The following is a 21,874-nucleotide window of genomic DNA, read 5'->3' as shown; positions in this document are numbered from 1 at the left end:
CCTGCTATTTTATTCCAAGTGTGGTTTACAGCGGTAATAAAGCTGCCATCTTGGATACTTGTATCCAAACCACAACAGGAGCTATAGGTCTCCCAAACCCCTGAGATCTCAAACTCCTCCAGGGTCCTGGAAGGTGAGGGGAAACATAATTGCAGGAGGTTTTAGGGAGTTTATTGTTACCACTGTGGCCTCTGAACCACAGAAAACACAGCAAAATTCTGTATGTCTTCTAAGAGACACAAAATGATGAGTTTTCAAGGAGAAGAACAAACATGAAATCTAATGAGCAACTGAACTAGCTATTACCAACTGATGGAAAGAGAACCTAGTAGTCCTTTCTTAATGGAAAGGAATTAAAGAAATACAGCACTGCATGAGGGAAGGAAAGCAAAACAACCAAGGGGTGAATTTGAGTAGGGTGAAAAGAAAAGAAAGCCTCTGATTTTCTAATAGTATTACAAGAATAATAATAATGAAAGATTGAAAGAGGTTATTTCATTGTGGGTAAGAACATCACTATTTGAATGACTGAATTATAATTGTCAATATTGATCTCAGTCCCTAGAGCTGGAAAAATTCCAAGTTCACATAAGTGGAAAGGTGAAATACCAAGGCAGCTAGGTGTTTATTTCCACTTAGTGAGTTAACTTAGGCTAGATGTACAACACAGAAATTCTCTAGAGGATAAAGTCATTTCCTTGAGAATTAACTTTGCACTTCTGAAGAATTCCTTCTCTAGAATTTAACACACTGGTAGAGATAAATTTATCAATAACATATCAACAACACTGTCACTTCTGGAAACAGGACATTATGTAAAATTATGGCAAACGACATATCTAATATTTTTTACTGTTTTCTTAAGCTTTTATTTTCCTTTTCCACATGTGCAAACAAAACATTGTTTTTATTATAAACATAAAAATAATGAAGTCAATCTTCAGAAAGTAAATAAATAATCAAAATACATCTTTCTACACCACCAAGGAAAAGTAACAGATGAAGTTAAAAAATAAAATCTACTAACCTCAGATGATGCTATTGCGGTGAAGGTATTTAATGCTTGCTCAACATTAGATTTCTGTTTGGTAGCCATTAGGCAATAGTTTTCCATTATACGAAGCTGTAAGTGACCCTGAACGGTCTGAGGTTTTAGTTCCTTAAGAAGTTTTTCTGCTGTTCTCACTGCTAATTGTACAGACTCCTGCTTCTCAGATGAATTACTATAGACAATTAAAAATAAATAACATGTTTATTACTCATAATACAATTCATTGATATTAGAATCAGAGCTTTAGAGTACACTAGTTGATTTTTGGTTACTCATTTAAAATCCTTTGTGCTATAGATCACTTAGTATTATAGCCTCTAAGTCCATTCAAGTTGCTGCAAAGTTCATAATTTTTTCCTTCTTTGTGGCTGCGTAATATTCCATTGTGTATATGGCGATCTATCACAGAAACAAAGACCCAAGTATCACATGTTCTCACATATAAGTGGACCTTGAGCAACTATCATAATACTATAAGAAAGGGATTGGCAGTAGTGGGAAGCTGCCCGGGGTGGGGGGGGGCGACAGTAGTGGGAAACTGCCAGTGGGATAGGTGGGGGACACCTCATCAACAAGGGTACCTACATAATGAACATTTGTATATGTAACCCTGAATTGTACCCACATATTTAAAATTTAAAAAAAAACCCTTTGTGAAGAATGTCACTCATTCTCTTCTAATGCAAAGTGAAGCACAGTTACAATTAACATAGCCTCAGTAAAACACCACTAAGCATTAATTTATTCTAGAATGAAGATAAAATTTGGGCAATATCTACATATAGTAAATGTGTTCATTTCAGCTACTATAAAACTAGAATAAAAGTAGAAGCAGAAAACTATCAAATGGTATATCTATTTGGAAAGTGAAAGGAAAAAAAGGAAGAAAAATAAAGTGCCAAGTACAGTATTATTTTATTCTATCTATTTTGAATCCATTTTACATACAGGAAAACTGAGGCTCACACAGGTGAAGTAATTTACCAGAGATCAAACAGCTAATAAATGGTAAACCTGGGATTTGAATCTAAGTTTGTCAGGCATATAAATCTATTCTATTGCCTATCGGATTCTCAGAAAAGAAATTATGTATGTGTCAAAAGGTGAATTTCAAGTAGAACAATTTAAATATTGAATAGCAATTTTCTCATTTTTTTATACATAAACAGGTATATACACACGTATAAATCAATTAACAAAAAGAAATTAAACTCAAAGTACTAAAGCCATTGGTCTTTTCTCAGTTCTTTTTATCTTATCTAAAACATTTCACACTATTGGCTATTTTCTTCAAAGCTCCTCCCTTTGGCTTCTGTAACACTGTACAATTTTAGTTCTCTTTCTACCATTCTGATTGCCCCTTTCTAACCTTCCTTCCTCATCCAGACCCCTTAAATGTTAGCATGCCCAGAATTTACTTCTCAGACTTCTGTTACTACGTTCTACTTGCAAAGAGGAAATTCATGGAGTTCCAACTATTCGTTCTGCACAGATGTTTCCCAAATCTGTATCTCCAGCTGTGACCTCTCTTCTAAGTTCTAGTTTTATATTTTGAATTGCTTACACAAGATTTCTACTTGGATAGCCTACAGTTCTATTAAAGTATGTTACCTCCATCACAAAATAAATATGCCACTTCCTTGCTCTAAAACTTTCAGTGGTCTCTGTAATCCAAGACTCAAAATCTGTCATTGAAACCTCTCAGCAACCTAGTTCTAATTTTCTCCTACAGTTCCAAGCATCTTCCCCTGATTACTATGTACTATCTACTGCTATGATTCCTATGAACTCCTTTAATACTTTTATCCCATTTTTGTTTTGCTGTAGATTTAACAGTTCCGGGTATTGTCTTGCCATCTAGGTAAATTACATGTTCCTGAAGGCAGAAACAACCTTATATCCCTTTACATCCTTATACAACCCCCACCATGATCTGCCCAATTCTTAGGAGAGGACAAGCAACAAAGGCAGTTTGACAGAAATATAAGTATTTACCAGCAGTGTACCACCATAGCGCCTAACAGCTGGAGCTTTGAGGTCAGGTATAACTCAGTCTACAATATTGCTTCCATTACTACTATCACATACACAAGTTGACTCGGCTTATTTTGTAATACTGTTGTAGGAAACAAATGAGATAGTGCATATAAAGTAGGGAGCACAGAGTTGGGCAAATAACTACCATTTGTTAAGTAGCTACTACTATTTTGCAGTCAATTTTTGCCATACTTGTTAAATTCTGTAATTTATTTTCAACAGAGTAATTAGGGGATTGTCTTCATAGCATGTCTATTCTGATTTAGAAACCTAAAAGCATTTTATGTCTATTTCAGAGAATAGTTATTTTAGCAATGATTTAGTCACCTGACCTTTCATTTCTGCTATCTTGGAATTAAGTTCCCTTTTGTAAAGTATCCCTGCCAATTATCTCCAAGAATTTGCTTGTTTATTTGCTTGTTTTGTTTTTTAAAAAAATAATGTGTACTCACCCTAGGTCTCCATCCAGGTTTTCAAATACTTCACCTCCAATAGTTTCATTATCTGGATTCAAACAGATTTCTATCATATTATAAAGGGCATTTTGGCCCCAGTCACTATCTTTCCGAGCTTTATTAAAATGTCGAAGGGCATCATTTGGTTCTCCAGTATACCTTGTTAGATGTTTAATAAAAAGTATTTATTTCAGTCACTGACTACAAAATTTATACTAGCTTGTAATCTATTTGGTCAATAAAAATATTTTCAAACATAAGTATTTCTTATTACAAAGAGAAGCTTATTCTACTTGATTGACAATGAGAAAAGCTATTACATAGGATCTATTTGCCATTAGATTTACCAAAGATATAGTCCTTTACAGTACAGAAATCCCGGCTCCAATTTTGCTCTGGAGTTACGTTTCTCAGCCATTAAGAAAAATCTTGGGACATCCTCAAGTTTTCCGCATCTTCTTAGGAGATCAATCAAACGAGATAATGTCATATAATTATCTAGAAGCAAATAATACTGATTCAGATATTGGCAACACTTTATAGTTTTTGTTTTGATGATTATAATTCAACTTTACTGAAGTACAATTTACTGCAATGAAGTACAACTTAAACATAAGTAAAGGAATGCCTCAGGGGCTGTAAGTCCCTAAGGAGAATGTATGGCCAACTGGATGATCTACTACATGATATAGGTTGGGCTGGGCTGGTCACAAGGAGATAAGGTTCTAAATAGGAAAATCTAGAGAAATGCACATTTGTTGTAATTTTTACTTAAGGAGGTGAGAATAATGAACTTGACAATGATGTTTGGAGTGGGCAATGAGGAATATTATTCCAGGCTTTCTTTAATATGTGTATATACCTACCATATCAGATATCAGACACTAGCTTACTACACTATAACCTTAACATATTGGTCCCAGCATTTTCATCCTATTTCTCCTTCTTTTAAGAATTAGTTCAGTTCTTTGGTCTCTGGTAGTTTCCTGGCAGTCTCCTAGAAAGCCTTCTTATCCCAATTCTATCTAGTTCTCTTTTATCACTAACATACTCAGCCTTGAGAGAAGCTTAATAAATATTTCTTAGGATTATAAAAGTAATGTATGGACACTTTAGAGAATAAGGAAACATACAGAAAAGTGCAAAGAAAAAACAATCACTCATATTCCCAGCTAGAGAGTATCACATTTTAGTGTGCCTTCTTTCATATATTTATGAGCTAAAAAATCAATTTATAAATATATAACTGCAAGCAGAGAAATACATATCTTTGCTTATATTTATAAAAAAATTAATCTTTGCTTACATACTTACAAAATTGGAGTAACACTTGGAGTAGTTTTTGATTGGTTTTAATGTTGATTTTGATCAATATTAAACAGTAACCATTTTCCAACTGCCATTAAATAACCTTCCAAGATAAGATTAAATAATTTTTTTTTTTTTAGAGACAGGTTCTTGCTCTGTCACCCAGGCTAGAGTGCAGTGTCACAATCACAGCTTGCTACAACCTCACAGTTCACTGTAACTTTGAACTCCGGGCCCAAGCAATCCTCCCACCTTATCCTCCTGAATAGCTAGGACTATAGGTATGCACTATCAAGCCCACCTAATTTTTAGAGAGGGGGTCTTGCTATACTATCCAGGCTGGTCCCAAACAATCCTACCATCGTGGCCTTCCAAGGCACTGGCATTATCAGGGTGAGCCACTGCGCCTAGCCCAAAACATGATTTTTAACAACTACATAAGTCTATTTCACTGGTGATTCACATTATTTATTTCTCTATAGTTGTGCTTTTTAGGTGTTTGGGCTCTCAAGGTTTAGGAATTTTTAGGGGACTTGGGAAAATCCTAATGTAGCTATTCTGAACACATTCTTAGGGTAAATTCCTAAAATTAAAACATATACACAAACAAACAAACAAAACTCTTTTAAAGTAATTTATCCCTTGATCCTATTTTTCAAGAAAAGAGAAGGTGGCATATAAATCAACAATTTCACTTCTGAATATATATTCAAGAGAACTAAAAGCAGGGACTTAAACAAATATTTGTAAGCCAGTGTTAATAGCAGCATCATTCACAATAGCCAGAAAGTAAAAACAGCCCAATGCCCATCAATGAACAAATGGATAATCAAAATGTGGTATGTACACACAAAGGAATATTATTCAGCTGTAAAAAAGAAATTCTGACATACACTGTACCCATGGATGAACTTTGAAGATATAATAGTAAGTGAAATAAGCCAGACACAAAGGGACAAATGCTACCATTTACATAAGGTACCTAAAAAAATAGTGAAATGATAGGAAGTAGAATGGTGGATGCTAGGGGCTGGGGAGGGGAATGGGGAGCTTGTGTATGGACTTAAAGTTTGGAATGGTGAAAAAGTTTTGGAGATGGATAATGGTGATGGCTCACACATCATGTGAATGCACTTAATGTCACTGAACTATACACTTAAAAATAGTTACGATGACAAATTTTCTGCCAAGTAACAGAAACTTAGGTGAGACAATATCCACATGACACACGAAGACTTCTTCAAATCTTCAAAAAACTATAACGTGTGAGGGCGATATCGCTGAGAATGGCTTTAAAATATTCACAAAGAAATAAGTCTGTTTTATAAGAAACAAGGTTAGATCAATGCCTCAAAGGCAAAGACTGTGAAATGAGAATAGAATGAAAAATTACTTGCATTACCTTTAAATGGGAGTTCTTAGGAAAATAGGACAAAAAGTCTAGAGCCCAAGGTAGAAATGCCAGAAAAAAAATGACACAGGCCTGAAGAAATAAAAGTAGGTTTGGCAATATGGGTGGGGAGATAGGCCCACATTTTGGACTCAAAGTGAGTAGAAGAGGAAAGGTTGTTAGGTAATAACACTAATAGCACTCTTTCAAATAATATCTAAGTATCAGCTGGACTAGACAGGGCAAACAAACAAATAAAATGGTCTGTGGTATACAAAGGTGGGAAAAATGTTCGTAGAAAAACAAAAATTAAAATATTACTACAAAAACAGACCACATTTTTTTCCTTTCAAACTTTGCTTTACCTAGGGATATTTGATTTTGAAGTACAAAGTGATGTTCTCTAAATTCAAACTTGTTTTTATTAAAAGCCAGAGTAAAGGAAACATGTAGAGCCTATCTGGTTCTTTGAGCTGCCCTGCTTGAAGTAAAACCACTTTTGTGTCTATGCTGCCATAGACAGGCGACTCTGACTGCTGGTGGCACCTTCCTGAGATGAAGGCATTAGGGTTTAGAAGAACTAAACATAGCTCTAGGACTTCCCCTGCCATTCAAACTCTTTTTAGTAACCATAGGTAACATACAGTCATTTCTAGTTCAAACAGTTCCCACCTTCCTCTCTTCTCCCCTCTCCTTCCTCCCTCCCTGCTTCTCTTCCTTCCTAGTCTCTCCCCATTCTCCTTTCCACACGATATTCATTGAGCACCAACTCAGTCAGATACTATTCTAAATTCTGGAAACACAGCACAGACAACACACTTTCTGGCTACCTGATGCTTATGTTCTATAAATTATAGCTTTTTTTGTTTTGTACTGCAAAGGCTATACACAAACAAAAAATATTAGAAAAGCAACCCCCCTCCCCCAAAAACCGAACAAATAAAAAAACAGTCTAAAAAAATAGAGAGCATTCTCCTCTCTTTCCACTTTCCTGTTTCTCTTGCTTTCTCACTCTCTGTCTCTATCTCGACAGGGTCTCCTTCTATCACCATGGCTGGAAGGCAGTTAGTTGTGTGATTCTAGCTCACTGCAGCCTTGAATTCCTGGGCTCACAGCCTTCATGCAACACCATCCTTTCTGAGCCCATGCACTTCTCAACTCACACTGACAGGATCAGGGAAGGATAGCTGTGCTGGTGCATCTGTTCACTGACTGGTTATCCATCAGACTGGAATCTGATCTGCCTCATGGACAAATCCTGCCTTTCCTCATAGGTTTCCCTCACTAAGTGGTATGAGCCTCTTCTCCTTCAACTGCAACCCCCCCCCACCAAATTAAAAAAAGAATGGAGAGCAGTAAGTGGTGCTACCTGATACGGGATAGGTGGGGAAAGGTGTTCTAGGGAAGAAGCAACACCAGAGCAAAGACCTGAATGAAAATGAAGCAGCACCCAGATGAACACTAGGGAGGAGCATATTCCAGAGAGGGAAACAGCAAAATAAAAGTCTCAAGCATGGGCTGTTGCCTACCTAATTTCTGCTGTCCCTTTCTTCTTTACAATCAGATTTTAGAATTCTGTTTTTGGTCTAAGTGGCATCATGTTTAAGTAGCTAAGAGATAACATCTCCCACCTTCCTTGGCAGCCATAGAGGTGATTTTTAACCCTCTGCACTCGGAGACATCTTGTTTGATGTCTTCCACCTGGTGTTCTTCTATTCGAGCAGACAATGCAGTCTCATTTTCTTCTTCCCACATTAATATGTAATTTATCATCCAGTTTGTTGTTTGAAGATGTGGAAAGAGTCACCCGTAATTCCTGAAAACCACTTCTCAACTGATCAATCATTCTCAGTATATTTTCCAAATCTCTCTTTGTTGGCTTTTTTGTGAAATTTGAATGGAAAACTTCAAAGAAATATACAGTTTTGAAAAAATTTGTGCTTGCATAAATTTGTCCTGTATAATCACCACTGATCTCTTTATGTCCCCTGAGAGATGACATCCGAGTGGTTTGTTAGATTTATGATGTCCCCTAAGAGGGGACATCAGAGTGCATAGGGTCAAAGAAAAAATGATGATACACTGGGAGAACCACGTACACCTTCCCCATCCAAGCCCAGGAACATCAATGTCAAGTGCTGCAGTGGTCACTGTGGGTCATGAAGTGATGCTCAAAGTAGAATTCAGGCTGATGACAGTAGAGCAAAGACAGAACTCAGGTCTCATGATGGTACCATGGAAGCTCCATGTCATTCACTGCACAGTCTACTTTTAAACTTCTTTTACAGCAGAGAAAAATAAGAGGCACTCTTTTTTAGGCTTGAATTTTTTTTGGGGGGGGGTGGGGTCTCTGCTAATTTAGCTCAAAGCATTTCTAAACTCTTAAGAGGCAAGGAATGGAAACAGATGAGTTAGGAGGTTGCTGCAATAATCTATGTGAAGGATGGCAATGGCTTAGGCCAGGATGTTAGTAGTAGAGGGTTTAAAAAGTGATGAGATTCTTGATATAGGTCAGGTAGCACTAACAAGGATTTGCTGAAGACTGAATACGATATGTGAGAAAACAAGCCAAAGATCACCATGAGGTCTGGGGCCTGAGTAAATGGTGAGTGATGATGCCATTCAATGAGATGAGAATGGAGGGAGAATAAATTTAGAAAGAAGGAAAAGATCCAGTGTTCTATTTTAGAAATGTTTAAGTTTGAGATCCTCTTAGACATCTGAATGGGAATGCAAACAGCAGAACTGTATATGAGTCAGGGCTGGATGTACATGTTTGGGACACATCAGATGAGACCATATATATGGGACTACAGATGGGGGTCATGAACCTGGAAAGGACAAATGCTGGGGAGTGGGTAAATTTGGTGATGGAAAATGGAGTTGTTTTCTTCCAGGTGCTCATATTTTGTTAGTGAAGTAAGCTGCAAGGTTTTTAAGTGAAGGCAAGAAAGGGGGGAAAAGGTGTTGGAGGTTTGGGGAACAGGAGAAAGTGTGAAAAGTGGCTGGAGTGAGTGAATACATTATTAAAATGCAGTAGGACTGCCAGGCAGCTCTTGAGGGCCACTGGAGATTTGTGAAGTAAGATGAGTTAACAGCGATGCGCTTTCCTTACAGCCATTTCAGTTACTCAAGCCCATGTGTGGAGTAAGCAGAGAGCCCAATTCTACTAGGTTTGTCCTTTTCTCAATTGTGTAACTCCTAAACAGAGAAGAAAGGAGAAAGGGAGGTGACTCGATTGAAAAATTATAATCAGTGGGTATTTACCTGGTTTGCGTTCTAAAAGTTGTTGTAAATGAAACACTGCTTGTTCATAGTCCTGTTTTCTGAACATGACATCAGCCATCATCTATAAAGATAAAAGTTGGCTCTAAAAATACTGCCATATATTTTTACAAAGCATATTTGTCCAGTCAAGATTTAGCACTAGAAAAATACACATGAAAAACATGAGGCAGGACAGTTTTACAAAAAAGGAGCCATTGCAAATTGAGGACCAAAGGGAGGCCCAAACGTTACCTATACAATGTCCACATGTATACCTAATCCTGAATTGTACCCCACATCTTTAAAATAAAACCATATATATATAAAGTTCAGGCACACCTTGAGCAGACTGCCTTGGGGATCAGTGGAACAGAAGATAATAAAAGATGCAAAACAGATTGTTCTACTTGCAAAACTGTATTTTTATCAAAAAATGTTTCTTGCGGTTGTTTTAAAAAAAAGAAATTTGAAAGGGATTGTACATTTTCTGCACTGTTGTAGAAAAGACACCTCACTGGAATTTTGACTAAAACACCAGTGAGAAGATTTTGAAACAAAACAAATCTTAAATATTTTAAAGGAATGTAAAATGAGCAATACCTACAGAAATTTTCTTATTATACGTTTTAAAAGGGAGACTTCTTAAATCCTTCTTAACTACAATAATAACTTTAAATGAACCTCATAAAATGTCAACCATGCAGCTGTTTGAACAGTTAACAAATGCTTTAATCCAGGTTAAAAATAAGATAAAAAAAGCAAAACTCTATTTAAAACAGCCTTAGAATGATACACAAAGATTTTTTTCCTCTGTAACTTCAAAAGTTCCACCGAAACTCTTAAATTAGTCCAGTATGTCTAAGTAAGTACTTAAAAGTTTGGTTAGTCCTTAGTAAATTATAGTTTTACCACATGAACTCAGCCTGACCCAGCATCTCTTAGGCATAAAGAAAAATTAACTAGACCCAAAAGGGCAAGTAAAGGCCTGACCTAGGTTTATATCATTCTTATAAATAAAATGCTAACGATTCTTGGTCTTTATTGCTAAAATGTTCTAATGTTAGAAGTACATTATTTCTTCCAAAAGTCAACCTAAATCATGCCTCACCATCTAGTATTAGTTCTATGGGGTAAAATTTGAGACTTTCACTTGGAAGTTAAAATATAACTGCTTTTATAGAATTCAAGTCTCCTAGACTCACTGTGGTGGCAGCTTCATTATCCTGGTCAGTTTGGAGCAGTAGTGCACAGTGCCGCAGGCAGGCGTCCGGCTCATCCTGTGCCAGGTATAACCGTGCCAATTCCAACAAGATCTACAGAGCAAAAGGCAGAGCAGTCAGACACTGTTTTGGAATAAAAGGTGAATGAGGAAAAGATCTGAAAACTGATAAACTTGAGGTGGCCAAAAGTTACTTCAATCAAAACGCCAAGTATGATACACAAAAATTCTATAGACAGTCCTATCTCTATGTTCTCTTAGACTAGAGGAAAAACAAAAAGTCACTTGAAAAGCAGAGACATAAGGTATTGTGAAAGGAGTGCTGATCTTAAACCCAAGAGATGGGAATCTAGTCCCAGCTTCTCCATGAGGGGGCCTGGTTGAGCCCCTTTACCTCTCTAAACCTGCTTTCTCTCTTGCTAAGTAAAAAACTTCTGGCATATCATCTTTAAGGTATGCTTCAGATTTAAAACTAGGATTCCAACTCTTTTAGCTATCACTGAAAAAGTACCTGTTTGGCTATACCTTACTAAAGGCAGCTTCTGCCCTTTATCTGAAAGAACTATATTAATGAAAATGTTTGATTTTAATCCTTAAACTCTAGAATATAATTGTCTTTTGTTCTGCATCACTTACTTAAGTGCTTAGCCATTAATTAGAGTATTTAAAAAAATTAATCATGTATCCAGATCTTCTGAAATCTTGCCAGGGTAACATTTTCGTTTATATAACCAGCCATGTATATACGTATATGACACATCTATTCTTACACTGTGCCACAGGAGATCACAGATTCGGTCTGGTCATTTTTGTATCCTCAGTACCAAGACTGAAATACAGAATGTACAGGGGCTGTTTAGAATACTGAATTGAATCATTTAAACGCAGATATTTATTTGTAATTGAGAAATTGTTTTAAAGTGACTAATAAAGTATAGATATTAAAAACAAAGAGCTTGCAAGTTTACTTTATATTACTTTTTCTATTATAAATTTTATGATATCTTAATTTAAGATATCATAAAAAGTATTTTGAAAGTTTTATAGAAACAATATTAATTTTTTTAACTTGTATTTTGTTATAAAAAATTTTCAAAATCCTCTATATAAAAAAGCTGGTAAGAATTTTACATTTGGGGAAATTAAGTGACATCTGGAATAAAAGGTACTTAAAATTTTACAAAGGTTCTGACCTTATTATCTGTTACACAATGAGCTAGAGCCTCTCTATAAAACTTAATTGCTTTTTCATAGTCTCGCTGAGCAACAGAATGTTTTGCAATCTCTGCACAAATTTCTGCTGCTAAATGTTTCTGTGTAGAAACTGCATCTGGCTGTTCCATCTGAACACGTTTTAGTACCCGAGCTTGTAATTCTCGAGCCTAGAAAAAAAAAGATAAAAAGGAATTTAAAAAAGGAATAAAGATAGGAAATAAAATACTTCTCAGTAACTCACACATAGCATAATTTTACAGACGCTTCACTTAGACATTATGGGCCCTTGATCTAACAAAGTCTGATCCAAGGAAAATGTTTTAAGATTTTAAACATGTGCTTGTTTGCAAATGGAGCATGTATATGAGGAGGACCCCCAAAAGCCCTAGAATTATCTTTTGGAGAGCAGGCCACTTGTAGTACACTTGGAATTTGTTCCTCCAGATCAAACAGTCAACCATAGTTTTTATCTTGATGTTTTGAGATGGTTGGTCCTGAGTTATGGCAAACAGGTGACTGGTTCTTCTTCCACACCTGCCCATGCTGCACTGTGTGTTCAACAGTTTTCTGTCAAAAATGGCATGAGCCCTGTGACCTACTCTCCCTATTCACCCAATCTCACCCAAAGCCACATATTTTTTGTTTTCCTGGGTGAAAAAAGTCCCCAAAGGGAAATGTTTTGCAGATGTGTAAGAGGTGAAATAATAAACGACAGAAGCATTTAAAAATGTATCAAAATTGACAGTTCAAAAACTGTTTTGAGCAGCAAAAAAAGTGTCTCAATAGGTGTACTACATCAAACGGAGAATACTTTGAAGGTGGCTGAGATTTAAACATGTAAGAATAAGTACATAATTTTTATAAACAAATTCCTGTTTTTTTTGGGTCCCCTATTGTACATCTTTCCAAATAAATACTGTACCATTATTGAGTCTTTTCCCACTATTATAAGGGTGCACAGGAAACTCACTATGGAGGAAATGCAACCATAAATCAAATACTTGGGAAAGCCATCAAGATGCAATAATATAATAATTAAAAATGTTTATTACATTAATAAAACAGTACGTTTCTAAAAATTATTAAATAAAATATTGGCAGGTTTCAGGCAATACGTCCATTTAAATAATACTGATGATATATAAATTAGTCCAATCTTTCTGGGAAGCATCCTAGCAAAACACATCTAACGCAGTAAAACTAATGAACTTGGTTCTTCCATTCTTGGGAATATTAAGGGCATAATTAGCAGGAAAAAAGGAAACTTGTTATCTGTTATAAAGGAAAAACAATCTCTGTTATTTGCTGTAAAAGCAAATAGTAACAACAATAAATAAAGAAAAACCTGGACACAATCTAAATGTCTAATGATGGGGAAAGGGTTAGTCTATTGATGGTGTATGTATCTATGGTCCTTTGTTATATATACACAGTCTAAAAAAAGGAGGTGAGGACCTTTCCCAGGTTAAGAATGAAGAGTAGGTTGCTAAATTGAGAGTATCAGTCTTTCCACCCATACATTTGGTTTCTGGAACACTGAGGACAGATAATCCCTATGTTTTAGGCCTTCACAAATAAAATTTAACTTTGAGCTATGGCTAATGATTCACTAGTACATTTATGTATTTATTTCACAAATAGTAAATGCCCACCATACGCCATATGTTATGCTACACACAAGGCACTCTTTTGGGGGCGCCTGTCAAAATGTTGGTTGACAATTGGTATTCAATGAAGATGGTTTAAAGCAGATAATTTTTTTTAGACCACAGGTTGAGGGGGGTCTTAATAGCATATTTTTGGAAGTGAAAGAGAAGTTGTTTGAAAATATGAGTATATATGATATGTGGTAAAGATTAACACTGCTTCATAAAATTTATATTTTGGTTATATTAATGTGTATTTACATAAGTATGTACATCTGTGTGTTTGGTGTTACATATATACATATACCTGTTCATCATCTTAGACACATACATGCATGGACACATGCTCCTGGTCAAAAAACTCAGAAAACAATTGGTCTACATAGGATGATGTGTCTGGAAGAAGGGGTCTTGCATCCCTGCACCTCTATACACTCAGATGTCCTCTTCTGCCATCACTTGGTCATCAGGAGAGTAAAGTCAAAAACGGAGAAATCCTCAGGTCCCTCCCCCAACAAGGACATAAACTCAAAAGCAGAGGCCTCCAAGCATTTTGTCCCATCATTTATGGCTCTACTCTGTCTTGCATCTGAACTTCGAATTGCAAAGGTGAGAAAGTGAAAATGGAAGAGAAAGTAGAACAAATATTTGTGATAGAGGTCCCTGGCAAACCACCCCCAGGGGATAGTTGCCCCTTTACCCAATAATGTAAGCGCTGATATCATTAGACCCTTAAGGACAGTCTCAATGTTTACACTTGTTGTCTCCTGTCCTCTTATCTTTTCAAAAGCACTCTATTTTGAATAATAAATTATATGGTCACACTAAGTCTACAAGATATGCAATTCATTTTCTAAGTAGTTTGAGTTTTATCTCTGCATCAACTAAATCTCAGAAAGCCAAATGTATGTACCTCATTAGCTTAGCTCTCTAGAGAAACGTATCTATGAGTTACATTTTTGTGTGATGCTTTGCCCCTCTCCTTCCTTCCCCTCCCCTTCCCTACCTTCTTCTCTTCTCTTGAGTCAGGGTCTCACTTTGCTGTCCAGGCTGGAATGCAGTGGCATAATCACTGCTCACCACAATCTCCAACTCACAGGCTTAAGCGATCCTCCAGCATCAGCCTCCAGAGTAGCCGGGACTACAGGCGCATGTCACAACACCCAGCTAATTTTTTAATTCTTTTGTAGAGACAAGTCTCACTATGTTGCCCAGGCTGGTCACAAACACTTGGGCTCAAGCAATCCTCCTGCCTCAGCCACCAGAAGTACTAATTATTACAGGTGTGAGCCACTGTGCCTGGCCCCATTTTCTTAAAGATAAATAATTAGGAAATTTTTTGAGTAATAGTACTTTACATTTTCTTAAGATATTTTATAAAAGAATCTCAATTTCTGAAAGAGCATATACAATAACCATTAAGAATATTTTCATTAAAAATTTGCATTAGCAATAAAATTTTCTTGAAGTGATTCAATTCTGTTTTTCCATGGTTTCCAGAAAGATCAGAGCTGAATTTAATTATCTGCTACAATAATTATAGTAGCCTTAATTGTCAACACATCTACTTTTCCTACCCCTTCCTATTTTATATTACATACTTATAAATTCCTCCAAATCCTTGGAAAGAATAATGTATAGATATAATCATCTTATTTTATAGACTTAATTCTTTCTTATTTATTGCAGTAGCTTTATTGCATACATATGTTACAAAATATCAATTCAAACTAAAATATACCAATTAAATGGAAATATTATTTTTATATGGTGAATATGGAACTACATACACATTGAAAAAAATCTAGATGTTAAATGAAAGAAACAAAAACATAATCTGTATATATTAATTATGAATGTATAAAATTATAGTTATAGTCATACAATTGTGAGCGTTTTATGTCACAGTGATTATTTCTGATTTAGATTTTATTTTCACAGAAAAGATTATGAATGTAATAAAAAGTGATTTTTTCCTATAATTGTTCACAGAATTAAATAAAATAATCTATGATTTTTTTTTCAGTTTAACAAAAATTTTTGTGCACCTATTGTGGTGGACAGACTTTAAAGTGGCCCTTATGATCCTTGCCTCCTCTGTGTAGGTGGAACTTGCTTGTGACCAACAGAACATGGCAAACGGATTGGGATGTTATTCCTGTGATCATGGGCATCATATAAGACTCTGTCTTGCTAGCAGACTCACTCACTCTAGAAACTTTCTCCCTTAATGGCTTTGAAGAATTAACTGGTCAGATCAGATGGCCCACCACGTAAGGAATTGTGGACCTCTAGGATCTGAGGATTCCTTCCAGCCAACAGCAACCAGAAGGAGCAGTCCTCAGTCTCATTGCCTTGAGGAAATGAATTCTGCTAACAACCTGTGTGAGATTGGAAGCCAACCCTTAACCAGACATGTTTCAGAAGAGAACCTAGCCCTGGACAATACCCTGCCTGTATCCTTGCAGAGGCCCCAGCCAAGCTGTGCTCTGACCCATAAAAGCTATAAGATAATGTGTGTATTGTTTTAATTGACTAAATTTGAGGTAATTTGTTACAGAAAACTATTAGGGCCTACTACAAGAAAAGCATTTACTAGGGTCACAAAACACAAGACCAGGCCTGCACTCATGGAAACTCTAATGTTAACAAGAAAAAAGACAAAGAATTAGTAGATTATGAAGAGTTCTATGGCTGGAAAATACTGGTTGCCTTGGGAGTACATCACAGAAGCCCTAACTCAGTCTTAGAGGTCAGCTGAGATTTAAAGAATGGCTAGTAGTTAGATGCCAGTGAGTTTAGGAGAAATAAACAGAATGAAGAAATGGAATAGGGTATACAAAACATACAGAAAAGAAAATAAGGGATACATTGCTTGATCCAAAAATTAGAAGAAAAAAATGATATTAGAAGAAAAAAATGAACATAGAACAGGTAAGTCTATTACATAATTTACGTTTTATCCTAGAGGCCATGGAAAGCTACTACAACATGTTTATAAACAATGAGGTAATAGCATCGGGTTTGCTTTTGAGAATTATCACCATAGTGTTGTTGTGAAGAACGAACTAGTGTGAAAAGAGATTAGAAGAAGATGTGATTGACCAGAAGGTTACTTACTGCAATAATCCAGGCAGAAGATGATGAAGGAGGGGGATAAAATACGATAGAGAGGGATAAAGAAATGTGGAGCTCTTTTGGAAGTCTGAAATTTTTAGAAATTAAAATTCACAACACTTGGGTTTCTCCTAAATTTACAAGTTCTGTCACTGCCAAAAAATGTTTAGCAATTTTGCAAAAACACCATGATTAAACTCCTAAGTTATATAATGTGGAGAAGCTCAATAAATAGTTGCTGAATAAATACATATATAAAAAATTTTTATTCTACTCACACCTTTTTGCTTGAATTACACCTTTGTATTTGTCTTTTTGTCTATCAGAATTCATAGTATGATATAGTTGGGAAGAATGTTATGGTTCTTCAGATTTTATTAAAGATGAATAACTCCTGTGCTGCAACATATAAACCTAAAACTAATCAGAGTTTGGCTTGCTGGTACTGCCTAGCCATAGTTCTTTTTTGGTTTGCTTGATGTGTCTTCTCTTATAACACAGGGTCTCATGCAATCAGGGTGACTGAGACTGATGATATTCATAAAGGGGTGAGATAAGCCAAATTCATTTCTAAAATGTATTAAAAGTCTAAACTTATCAAAATTACACTTTTCTTGCAGCTATTGGTAGCTAACCTAGGGTTGGGTATAATTGTCTATCTTGTGATTTAGAAATAAGGATTAAAAGATGCCAACAATTAAGGATAAGGTATTAGCCGGGCTCGGTGGCTCAGCCTGTAATCCTGCGCCTTCGGGAGGCTGAGGTGAGTGGATTGCCTCAGTCCATGGGTTTGAGATCTGCCTGGGCAGGTGAGACCTCATCTCTACAACAAATCAAAAAATTAGCCGGGCGTGGTAGCGCATGCCTGTAGTTCCAGCTACTTGGAAGGCTGAGGCGGAAGGATCGCTGGAGCCCAGCAGGTCGAGGCTGCGGTGGCTGGGAGCAGCCACTGCACTCCAGTCTGGGCAACAGAGTGAGACTCGAACTCAAAAAAAAAAAAAAAAAAAAAAAAAGGATAATGTTATTGAAGATAACATTATTGAAGATTATATATTTTAATGATATCATAAACCTAGACAGAAATCACAGAAATGTAATAGTCCAAATTTAATTAATTCACAACTAGAATAAAAAAATTGGGGGGCACTGCCACTGAAGCATTGGTACATATACATGCACTTGTACACACCACTGTAAACTAAAGCTCAAAATCAAAACATTTGATAAATTAATTCCAGAATGATGAACTCTTCTGCATACATGAAAATAAAGTGGAAAGGTGGCCAGTACTGTGGTATCCTAGGAAGTATACAGAGTTAGCACTGAGGTGCTCTGTGTTTTACTTCAGGATCTTCCACTAAGCAGCTGTATGACATGGGGCAAATATGCTCTGCGGGCCGCTGTTTCATTTGCAAAGTGAGCTTAGTAATACACAAGCTGTCTGTTTACCCTAGAGACCTGTGCTTTCCAACAAACATAAAACAGGAGCTCACAGATATAGAATAAACTGAAGATGATAAAAACAGTGGAAGTTTTTTTTTGAAAATGGAAAGCATTCAGAAAGTAAGTGATCATAAATGTGTAAACACCATTTCACTTCTATATCCAGAAACTAGAAAAAGGCAAAACAAACCAATATTATGAATCCTATATGGGGAACATTAAAGTGCATCAAAGGAACTTGGGGAAGTAAAACTGGCTCTCTCAGTATTATGGTATAAAATCAGCACATAATGCATCAGGGCAAAGAGAGGCAAAATCACTTAAGTAAGATGGAGAACCTATAGACTCTGACAACATGACAAGACTTACCACTTCAAAAATAAATCATCTATTTATAAGGGGAACAGAGCGCAATGGTTAATGGAAGCATAGGAATTGAGAGCTATTAAAGTTTGTCAAGAATTATCTAGGGATGAGGTACTATTTCGTTTCTCTGGTATAATGTAATAAAAGAAAGGCACCCAAATCCATAAACAGCTCTTACTCTTGATTCAATGTTTAAAAGGTAATCTTTTAATATCTGATTTTGCATGTACTGTGGTTCCAAGAAGAGAATGGAATGAGAATGCCATATATTCAATCTTTGTTAAATCATAAATTGTTATTGTTTCTTAAGAGCTTTGTCATGATGCATTTGAGCATCTTTGTCAATGACCAATTCAAGGTTTTGACACTTCATGGCTGTGTGTCAGCTCTGGATATAAAAAGTGAAGTAACTACAATAAATACCACATCATGGGAACCTGAGAAAGCGAGCATTCTTGAGGTGATACTGTTTTGTTCTCATTGCCAGATTTTTGAGGGTTCCTATACAAGCAAACGAAATATGCAAAAGCAACAACTTGTTTTACAGAAGTTCTATCTCTGGTTGTGACAGTTCTATAAATAACATTCAGACTTGTGTGCTAGATATCTAGATATTTATATATCAAATGGAAGTGCGGGAGATTGGTGAAATATGAACTAAATCACAAAATACTATATAAAAAGTACAGGTGCTGATGTGCATAAAAATGACTTTTTCACATAAAACTCCTAGCTATCTCATAATTACCTGCTAATTAGACAAAGAATTCTTTTAAAAATTTTTGTGTCTGGCACTACTGTGAACTGTAGTAGTGTCTGACACAGTAGTGACACTACCGTGTTCACTATAGACAAAGTTTCAAGCAACTAATTTAAAATGCATAATCATAATAATGAAAAAGTCAAAGGTAGAGTAATGGAATTTGGATAAGAAGAAGATGGGTATTGTAATGTATCTAACACTGAAAAATAATAAAAAGAGTCATAAATAACAAACTAATAGAGAAAAAAATGGAATAAAAATAATTTAACCCAGAAAAAAGTCAAGAAAGAAAAGTTGAAAAAGAAAATACATTGTCAGATAGCAGATATAAATTCAATATAATTTATTATTAACCCTTTATACAAGGAGATGTCTCACAGAACACCTACCAGCAACTTGATTATACTTTTTTATGAAATAGTGAAAAATGAATCACTTATTAAATATATAGCATTGCAACCATCATTTTATTGTAATGACATTTGGCTTATAATGACATTTTGGCCATTGAGGAACTTATTTATGACAAAAAAAATCAAAATTTTATATCATAATTTTCTAAAGTGTGGAAATGTGTCGAACAATCACTAACATGTACTGCAGGCTCACTGATATTATACCTGTTGTGCGATAGTAATTTGTTTGATATCTTCCACCTGAAGTTTTTCTATTCAAGCAGACAATGCCGTCCTGTTTTCTTTCTCTCACATTAATAATGTGTAATTTATTATCCACTCTGTTGTTTGAAAAAGGTGTGGAAGGATATACTTGTGATTCCTCAAAACCATTTTTCTACTCACTGATCATATCTCATTATATATTCCATCTCTTTACTTTTTCATGCAATCTGAATGGAAAACTTCAAGGAAATGTACATTTTGGAAAATTTGTGCCTGCATAAGTTTGTCCTGTATAATCACCAGTCCCTGAGAGAGGATATCTCAGTGGTTTGCTAGATTTACAATGCCCCCTTAGAGGGGATATCTGAGTGCAAAAAGTTAAATGTTAACAAAATAAATATTATAATGAAAACATTATGATTGTCAGAGTACAAAAAAGAAAAAAAATAGTTATATGCTGACAGATCTTAAACAAATGGATATGGAAAGCTGAAAGTAAAAGGATGTGGAAGATACACCATGGAAACACTAACCAAAAGAAAGCTGGAATAGCTACCTTAATACCAGATAAAGGAGTCTTAATGCAAAATTGCATGACTAGAAATAAAGGCCATTTTGTAATTACAAAGAAGTAAATTCACTAGGAATATCTTATAATTCTAAATATGCACCATTCAATAGTATACATTCTAAATAAATGAAACAAAAATACACAGGAATAGGTGGAGAAAGAAAATTCACATGAAAGGCTAACATACCTCTCATAGTAGCAAATACACAAACAGACCAAAAGCAAGCAAACACATCAACAATAGAAACCAAACTCCAAGGACAGAGAAGATTTGAACAATTCAATTAACAAACTTGACCTAAGTGGCATATAGTTGAACTAATTATTTAGTATTACCAGAAACAGATTATTTCAAATCCACACAGAACCTTTACCAAAACTGATTATAATGTCAAACAAGCTTCAATAAATTTCAAAGGACTGAATTATTCAAAGTATGTCTTTGATAGTACAATTATACTAGAAATCATTATCAAAAAGATAACAAGAAAATCAGAACACTATACTTAAAAACTGAACCCTATACTTTCAAATAAGCCAATGACCAAAGCAATCAAAGTGCAAATGAGGAAATATTTTGAAGTGGATAATAATAAACTTGTGAGATGTTGCTAAAGCAGTGTTTAGAAAGAAATTTATTGCCTTAGTGAATAAGAAAAAAACAAAGACTAAAAATTCATTACCTAACATAATACTATTTCAAGAGTATAAAAAAAGATCAGTAAACCGAATCCAAAGAAAGCCAAAGAAACTAATTATAAGGTTAAAAGAAAACAATTAATGAAATCAGAATAAGCAAAAGTTAATTCTCTGAAAATATTAATAATATCCCCCTGAATAACTGATTATCAAAAAAGGAAAATAAAATTACTAATATCAGGTCTGTAAAAGAGAAAATTTGTTACAGTACTCACATTCAAAATAAAAGATATATGAACAAATTTATGTCAATAAATTTGACAACTTAATGAACTGAACAAACTACTTAAAAACATACAACCACCCAGCCAGGCGCGATGGCTTACACCTGTAATTCCACTTTGGGAGGTGGAGGCAAGAGGACTGCCTAGACTGGATAACTTGGTAATACTTCATCTCTACAATAAATCAAACAACTAATTGGGTGCAGTGGTGCACGACTGTAGTTTCAACTACTTGGAAGGCTGAGGCAGAAGGATCACCTAAGCCCAGCAGGTCGAGGTTGTGGTGAGTGAGTGTTCCTCTGCACTCCAGGCTGAGTGATACACTGAGACTCCAACTCAAAAACAAACAAACAAACAAAACCATACAACCATCCAAATTGACACAGAAAAAATTTTAAAATTATTAGTCTAAAATCTATTTAGAATGCTGAATCTATTTTTTTTTTTTTTGAGTTGGAGTCTCACTCTGTCGCCCAGACTGGA

General features: G+C 35.4%; 1 protein-coding gene across 1 annotated transcript in view; it reads right to left on the bottom strand.

Annotated features, from left to right (window-relative positions):
* TTC21B (tetratricopeptide repeat domain 21B) overlaps positions 1–21,874 on the bottom strand; it is an 86,431-nt gene that overhangs the window by 12,924 nt on the left and 51,633 nt on the right. Inside the window, exons 20-25 of the mRNA XM_008063028.1 lie at positions 11,921–12,109; positions 10,711–10,821; positions 9,509–9,590; positions 3,891–4,041; positions 3,541–3,702; positions 1,028–1,223 (exon numbers count right to left, since the gene is read on the bottom strand). Of these exons, the coding sequence (XP_008061219.1) occupies positions 1,028–1,223; positions 3,541–3,702; positions 3,891–4,041; positions 9,509–9,590; positions 10,711–10,821; positions 11,921–12,109 (891 nt within the window). The remainder of the gene's footprint in view (positions 1–1,027; positions 1,224–3,540; positions 3,703–3,890; positions 4,042–9,508; positions 9,591–10,710; positions 10,822–11,920; positions 12,110–21,874) is intronic.

The sequence above is a fragment of the Carlito syrichta genome, unplaced genomic scaffold, assembly GCF_000164805.1.
Source record: "Carlito syrichta isolate Samal-C Ts95f unplaced genomic scaffold, Tarsius_syrichta-2.0.1 Scaffold306482, whole genome shotgun sequence".
Lineage (NCBI taxonomy): Eukaryota > Metazoa > Chordata > Mammalia > Primates > Tarsiidae > Carlito > Carlito syrichta.
The sequence above is the reverse complement of the archived record's forward strand: the minus strand, read 5'-3'. Positions and strand labels throughout refer to the sequence as shown.